The sequence below is a fragment of the Cibotium barometz genome, chromosome 55 (assembly GCF_041138505.1).
Source record: "Cibotium barometz isolate CiBa-2024 chromosome 55, ASM4113850v1, whole genome shotgun sequence".
Classification (NCBI taxonomy): domain Eukaryota; kingdom Viridiplantae; phylum Streptophyta; class Polypodiopsida; order Cyatheales; family Cibotiaceae; genus Cibotium; species Cibotium barometz.
Genome location: NC_141100.1, coordinates 17,158,884 through 17,167,717, shown reverse-complemented (window position 1 = coordinate 17,167,717; position 8,834 = coordinate 17,158,884). Strand labels below are relative to the sequence as shown.

At 35.9% G+C, this 8,834-nt stretch overlaps 1 protein-coding gene across 1 annotated transcript; it reads left to right on the top strand.

Annotated features, from left to right (window-relative positions):
- Nucleotides 1-4,871: 4,871 nt before the first annotated feature.
- LOC147607435 (uncharacterized) lies at nt 4,872-7,945 on the top strand. The gene is made up of 5 exons (XM_086790591.1): nt 4,872-4,958; nt 5,050-5,131; nt 5,344-6,227; nt 6,383-6,566; nt 7,582-7,945. Exons 1-5 carry the CDS (start codon nt 4,953-4,955, stop codon nt 7,599-7,601), a joined length of 1,176 nt encoding a protein of 391 aa, XP_086646717.1. The 5' UTR covers nt 4,872-4,952; the 3' UTR covers nt 7,602-7,945.
- The last annotated feature ends 889 nt before the right edge of the window (nt 7,946-8,834 follow it).

Genomic DNA, 8,834 nt, shown 5'->3' with positions numbered 1-8,834 from the left:
TGAGTTTTCCATCCACAATGCACGATGCCTAGCTATCTTGATAAAGCTAGTAAATAATATTTCTATTTTGGCGAGACCGAAGCCCATACGGCGCATGGTTTCTACCACAAAGTCCCATTGGATTGTGTCAAAAGCCTTTTCAATATCTATTTGCATTAGAAGCACATCTTGTTCTATGTATTTAGCATACTCAATGCCAATATATGCATTCGCAATGTTGTCTGTAATGTGTCTGCGAGGCACAAACCCATTTTGGGCCGGATGCAAACCGGTATAGAGAGAGTCCTTGAGGCGGTTTAACTAGCATTTTTGCAACCAATTTGTATGCCACTAGCATGAGTTTGATGGATCTCCAATCTGCAAAAGACTCACATAAGCTCTTTTTTGGAAAGAGTTTCAAGATTTATCATATATAGCAACGACGACGCTTTCAGTTGGTCCCAAAACTGCACAAAGAATTGCACCGTTAGTCCATCCCAACTGGGGGCTTTCCATCTCCCCATGTAATTCAAAGGCTCTTGTAATTCTACTTCAGTAAAGGGCATTTCCATAGTACTTGCATCATCCAGGGGCAGTATTGGATGTACATGAACCAATAAGGCTTCCTAGCAGCCTGTATATGCGGAGAAACAAAGAATGCTGCAAAGTGAGCTACATATGCATCTGCAAGTTCTTGTTTTGTGGATGTCCATCTTCCTGTGTCCATTAAAACCCTCTTAATGTTATCTTTCTGTCAGGAATGATGAAGCTTTCGGAAGAATTTTTTAGAGGAGTAGGCCTTATCTTGTAGTAAGAACTTATCCCTAGCTCTCAGTTTCCATTTTTCTAGTTTTCTCTTGTCATTTGTAGCCAATTGTTCTTTAGCAATACAAAGAGCTTCTTCCTCCAGCAGGTTGTAATGGGCGTGCAGCATTAGCCAGTTCTTGTAAGACCTAACATTTGACTTTGGCTTCTGTTACCATTTTCCTTTGTTCATACAAAAAGCTTTTGCCATAATCTTGAATAACAACTTGCACACGGGTCACAAATCTATACCATGCAACATCTGGATTTTAAAACATCTGAGCAGCATGTGAGCAGCTAGCAGAGGTATGATATCCTTCACCATTTGTGTGTGAGTGAGTTATATATATATTTTAATAGCTATCACTCACTCACTCTCACTCTCTCTCTCTCTCTCTCTCTCTCTCTCTCTCTCTCTCTCTCTCTCTCTCACACACACACACACACACACACACACACACACACACACACACACATGCACACGCGCACGCACGTGTGTGCACGTGCGCACATGCATGCACACACCTCCTTTAGAGGAGGGAAGCATGGGTAGAGGAAAGGAGGAGGTGCATGAGAATGGAGGGGTGCACACTCCCTATGGGTGTCAAAAGAAATACACGATATCACTGAAATGCACAAGAGATGGTCTTTTGATAGGGTCCACGTACAATGTTTACATATACATGAGATATATTGTTTACCAGCCTATATGAATTGTAGCAAAGGTGTTGAGAAATCATGTTACAAGAATGTTTACATTTAGATGAGATGTATTTTTTACTAGCCTATATGAGTTGTAGCAAAGGTGTTGAGGAATCGTATTACAAAGATTTTTACATATATATGAGATGTATTGTTTATTCGTCTCTAGTTTATATGACTCATAGCAAGGATGTTGAGAAATGACTCTAGTTTATATGACTTGTAGAAAAGGTATTGAGAAATCATATTACAAGGATTCATACTTAGAAGAGACAATGTTTACATCTTCAAAAACATGTAGATAATAGTAATTGTTGCTTATGGAGGCAATCCGTGATCTCTTTATAAACAAGGGGCCCACATGCATGCTAGGGTATAGGGAAAAACACTAAGGCCATTTGTACATGGTTGACATGGATATAAAAAGAGGTAGTATTAGCTCTGTTAGATCATCTCATGTGATGAGGAGCCTTCACACATCACAATCCACGATTGCAACAACATGGGTGTCTATGTGGCTCTACTTATGTGGCATAAACATACACCACTTCATCAAGCATTGGATACCCACCTCCATCAAAGAAGAACGACGACGAATATCCTATAGAATGTCCCTAAAATACTTTGCACACTTTCATTGGAAATAGACTTAATTGAAGGAGTGAAGGCCTTAGGGACTTTGTAAAGGTACATCTTACAAAGTTGGTTTCTAGTCTCTTTTCACTTTCACTTTGGTATGTCATTATGAGGTGTGTAATGAGCATAAGTATAAGCAAGTTTATGTATATTAAAATGGTTCTCATCTTCATAATCCTAATGAAGGGTATATACTTCTATTACCATATAATATAAGAAATCTATTTGCTTTTATTATTTGTTATTTGAGGGGGTTTCATGTATGCTCCATGTATGTTCCTACACTTGAAGCTAGAGGTTTTACCAATTAATGACACTAGTTGCTGTAAAAGGGGGTTGTCCTAAAGGGGAGTGATAGTTGCAATAAAGAAAGGGTAGCCCATGAGCTTATAGGAGCAAGGGTAACCCCACTTCTATGCTATATTGGCACTAAGCTAAGTATACATAGATAGCTAAAAACGTGAAATACTATCTATCTTTTACAAAGAATGAAGGAGGCCCCTCATACTCACTCACAAGTTTGTTATGATATGGAGGAATGTTTCATAAATTTTAAATGATGATGCAAGTTTGAATTTTTATGATGTCAAGTTGACTGACTTGATTCAATTTTAATGTTTTTTGGCAATCTTTTACATGTGTCTGTCATTGTTGAAAAACGGTTTGGTGTGATTGCTCAACCAAGTTCTTGTCAAGCATGGTACAATATGAGTGGGCTTCCCCTTTGTCTTTCTCTTTTTGGAAGTGTCCAAACATGATGATAATGCATTCATCTTGTGTGATAAAGAGAAGGAGCTAAAATCGATGATAGGGTTTGGTGAAGATGTACAGAGGTACTTAAGAAGCTTGGAGCATTTCCTAACATAATGCCAAAGTTGTAATATGGCCGTCTGAAATTTATGTTTTCAGGTTTGGGGGTTGAAAAAGTTCTCTCCTCTAAGGTGTATGAGGCGATGAGTGTCGATACTCACTTGGCTTTTGAGAGAGGGTATGTGAGAATCGTTAATAAACAAGCAAGTTAACATGAGGGTCTTGCTTTGCATAGCACAAACTCTAAGAGTTATGTTGGTGGTAGCGACTGTTGGGATGAGATTCCTCAAGGCGATGTACATGTTGGGGGGGGGAGCATATGGGGAGACAAAGGTCCCATTGGGATGAGATTCCTCAAGGCACTAATGTACATATGGGAAGACAAAGGTCCCATGGTGGATGTGTTCCTCACAGTAGAGGATGTACAAAGCCTTAGTTTTTAACTTTAGGGGGAAAGAAATGACAAATATTAGATGGGCAAGGGGGGCCAAAGACTAATAGCGATTTTAGTAAAGGACAAGGATTAGATGGGCAGTTGGCAAAGCGACCAATCTAATGTGGCCACGTTGCTTGCCATGTTGCCTGTCAGCCTTGGCGGGCCCCATTCTCAATGCCGGTGCCCACGTGGCATTTCACCCCACGTTCACAGACTCGTGACCCCCCATCCTTTTGTTTTTTATTCCTAAGTATGTACCTTATACTTTTATTTTTTTGGGATCAATAATAAGTATATGTTTTTTATTCCTAAGGATGTACCTTGTAATTTTACATAGCTTTCCCTTGGCAAATTTCATCTAGACTAAGGCATTTCAATTCTATTTATTTTTTAAATTAATGGCACATACATTGATATGTATTCTTTTTAACGCCCTTCCTTTTGCATATAGCTTGCAATCTCTATACACCATTCTTTTTTATCTCCTCTCCAAGACAATTTTGTTCATGTCCATCTATGGAACTATATTGAATTATAAGTCAACATAATGCTTGGCCGCCGACATGGTATATTCACCTACCTCTCCTACGCTCGAAAAATTTCCATGGGCCATCATTACATACACCAAATCTTGAAAAAACATTCAAATTCTATTGGCATCACTTCATTTTGAAGGGAGACCCCATTAATCACGTCTTTAAGTGGCATGAAAAAATGGTTTTGGCCCTCTTGCCTTCTCTCTTCCCTATGGTACAAGAGGAGTGAAAGAAGTTTACATAGTGTATATATGTGTGTGTGTGTGTGTTAATGCACACACACACATACATACATATATGTATGTGTGTGTGTGTTCAATATGCTATTAGCTTCCATTAAAAAAAACTTGCATGGCTAAACTAAATATAAGAGCGGAGAAAGTCCCCTTGAAAGAAGATTTGATATTAAAAATTCCAAAGGTTGATATGAATGCTAGTAACCTGACTAAGTTAGAACACCTTTTGTAAGCATTGGGATCATTTTGAGAGGGAAAACAGCTATCCATGTGGCTGTGGAGCTTTAATTTTGTTTATTGTTTACCTTTCTACACCTATCTCTTGCTATAGGACACTTTTGCTAAAGCATTTGACATGCCAACTCTCTTTAAAGGTGAAGGGAGTTGTTGCTTTGCTAGGCATGGGGCACTATATGTATGCTACATGCATCCAATCAAAGCTCATCAATGATACACTTTTACATTGTCCAACAAAGGAGAGAACCAAAGTGCAAGGAAAAAAATCATTTACTTTATGAGGAGACCTTTAGGCTATCTTTTTGATTAATCTTCGGATTTACTTGAAACTTTCTTGTAGCTTTTTTTGTTTGTTTGTTTGAGTGTGTGTGTGTGTATGTGTATAGGGATGTGTGTGTGTCTGTGTGTATAGGGGTGTGTGTGTGTGTGTATAGGGGTGTGTGTAATGCTATATCACAACCTACAACCTACAACCCCCTAGCCTACATGCTATAAATGTATGATCCGACATTACTTACTCAGAAATCCGAAAGCACTACAAAGTTATATTAAGAGTTCACCAATTAAGAGCAAACCATGAAGGTAATCGTTTCTCTTCATCCCTAATCACATGCAATGCTTATAAACTTAGCTTATACACTGCTTAATCTTCGTTAATTTTGAGTAATTACAGCTTTTCGTGAACTGGCGGCCAAGGAGGCTTCGCCATGCAGCTCCTCCTGCGCCTGTGCAAGAAATCGGCCAGCTTTGTGCAGGTACAATATAAGCTCTAAAGCATTGTAGTTATGCCCTAAGCTGCATTGGTCATAAGTCCCACCATAGCTATAATTAGTGATTTAGTCTTAGCAGTAATCTTATTTAGAAATTTTTTTTTTGGAAAAGATTAAGCTTATATTTGAAAATTGCACCATTTGTGATATGAATTTGTTTGATGTTTAAAGTACCTTATGTTTGTTGTATTATGCAGTTAGCTTCCCCAATGATCATCATCATCAAATCAATAGAACATTACATGATAATCATAGCCAAGTTGGTGATGAGAATCCAGAGCCACTATTGCAGATGCTGCCACAATATACAAATTTGGAGCATAACATAAAGGCTGAGAAGACTGTGAATGCTACCACTAATCACAATTATATAAAAGAATTAATGCTTCACAATGGGTTATTAGCTATTGGGACATTAGGTTTGGTTAATTTGGTTGAAAATGATGAAAATATTGAGGCCTCAGATGATGTAATAGTCACTTTAGAAGAATGGAAAGGTGATAACAACCACCCATTGAGAGATGAGAGTCTTCAATTAAAGCAAGAAGTGGTTTTAGAAAACCAAATGGAGGAGGCCTTTCTAATCACTAATACAGTTGCTAATAGAGAGATTAACAAGGAGATTAGCAAGGTGGTGGTGCAGCAAGCTTCACATGAAGAAATTACACCAATCCCTTCTAATGGGCTATTATTAGAAAATGTGGGGATTAAAACAGATCAAATTGCATGTAATTATGATCAGAAAGTGCTTAAGGAGAGTGTGTTTCCTTTACACGAGATTTTGGAGAGTATATACCTTAATTGTGAAGCTCCATCTCAAGTGATTGTTGCAAAGGACAACAGTCTACTTAATGATGATGAAAGGATGCTAATTATGGACACATTAGAGAAGGAATCAGTGGGGTTAGATGAGGATGATAAGGCTCAAAGGGCTGGCATTTATAGGGTGTTCCCTGCTAATGTGAAGCGTGTAATGCTATCAATAACCCCTAATTATCTTGCAAAGTATCTGTTCAAATCGTGCAGTCGAGCTTCACAACAGTTGGACAGAGAATCCGATTATCAAAGCAAGCTACAGAAGGTATAAAGAAGAACCACATTGCAGATGGGTGATTAGTGTCTAATTAGATTATTCCATTAGTGCTAATCTTTTACAGTACACTGTAATTATCTTCCCGTGGAGCTACTTAAGCAATCTGTTTAAGAGCTGATTAGTGTTGGTCGTTCTGGGTGCAGTTCCTTCGTATGTTTCGAAAGCAAAAGAGTTCTAGCAGATCTGCCAGTATCATTCCAAGGGAACTGGAGCCTCCCTTAATACATTTTGTTGATCAAACTGATAAGTCTAGCCTCAACAATGCCACTACTAATATCATACAATATGCCAAAGGCGACAAATATTGGATAAGCACCGATGATGAATGTATAGTGCTCTCTCACACATACACATATCTATCCATGTATCTTTATATTATTTGTGTCCTCACCCCCACACATATATGTATGTATATAAGTACACTCATATGTACTCACTCACATCATATATGTGTACATATCTATGTATATATGTGTGTAGCATGCACTTGCACCCATGTATATATGTATATATATGTGTGTGTATACGCACGCATGTATATTTGTACATATTTATGTATACATGTGTGCGTACGCACGTGCACGCATGTATATATGTACATATGTACTACATATGTATGTAAACACATGTGTATTATATATGTATGCATGTATGTACGTATGTATGTATATATACATATATACATATATATATATATATATGTATGTATGTATATATGTGTGTGTGTGTGTGTGTATGTATGTATGTATATATATATGTATATGTATATGTATACATATACATACATACGTATATACATACACACATATGCACACACATATATATGTATATATACATACATACATACACATATATACATACATATATATATATATACACACACACATATGCATGCATGCATATGTGTATGTATGTGTGTGTAAGAGTGTGTACATACATATATATACATAAATATATATATATATATATTATTATATATATATACACACACACATATATATATGTATATATATATGAGTGTGTGTGTGTGTGTATATATGTATACATATATATATATATATAGACATACACACACACATATACATATATATACATATATATGTGTACACACACACACATACACAGATACATATATACATACATTCATATATGCATGTGTTTTTTATTTTATTGAAATTTGTTCAAATACAAAGATAAAACAAAACACACACACACACATGCATGCATGCATGTACCCATGTGTTTTCTATTTTATTGAAATTTGTTCAAATGAAAAGATAAAATAGAATCACTTACCATATGCATACACTAATGTATACAACTTGCTTATGATTTTGTGCAGTTGTGGTACTCGAGCTGTAATAATAAATAAGTTATGTCACCATATAACTTGAGCAGCTCACATCACATGTGGCCTTTTCCATGCTTAAAGTATTCGCCAAAGAAGAGTGCAACTCATCCTCCACCTTCACAGTGTCTCACTTTTGTATATACATTCAATATGGCTTACTTTAGACTGGCTTATTCACCACCTTGTAACACCACATATCACTTTTCTATATACATTCAATATAGCCTTTTTCCAAACTCTTCATGTATGTCTATGCCATCAAAACTTGCACTTGCAAAAGATCTCTTGGTCTTCATGCACATCCATGCCATTACAAACACTTCCTCTTAATGCATCTTTATGATTCTTAATACTTAATGAAAGCTTTAGAAATGTACTATATATCTTATTATATATGAGTTTTTCAAATCACAAAGGAAAGACATTAGGCAAAATTTGCATCAAAAAATGGTCGTCTAAGAGCGTTCTCTCCCTTCCACGTAGATAATATTAAGATATTGACTCTCTTACTCTTTTATACGCTCTCTAGGACCACTTTTTACTAATATTATAATATATTTATCGAATATTTTATTGGTATCGTATGTGCTGACCAAGTCTGGGGCGAATTATACCTTCTGATGCTACTAACATTCTAACTACCTTAGATGTGCTGGATTTAAACAATTTATGTAATCTAACTTAGTATTTTGAATTTTTGTTAGTTTGAGAAATTCTATGCATATTCTTTGATTTAAGTTTATTTTCAATAATCCAATGTTTTTATTTTCTATGCATATTCTTTGATTTAAGTTTATTTTCAATAATCCAATGTTTCTATTTGGTGTTTTGAAATACTATTGACTTTCTCGTATGAATTTCTAGTTTCTCTCCTTTCTCTGTTGGGTAGCTCTCTCTTTCTTTTCCCTCCATTCTCATATTAGTGGTGATAGAAAAAAGGATTAAAGATGAAGTGAATATTGGTTTTCTGACATCACAGAGTTGGAACCAAAAAACCATCTTACTCTTCAATGATCTTTCCTACCACACTACAAGTTTAGAGAAGAACAAAGTTATGGAGGTCAGTATTCTTTATTTTTTAATGTTATAGATTTGAATGTTGTTTATTTGAAGGATCTAATAAAATATTTTATTTAATGATATGTAATAGTAATGTTTTTATCAATGTTTTAAGATAACCATTATATTTTAAAAGTTTAATGGTACCTAATTTTGAGTCAATGTTGTTATGAATTACTTATGTA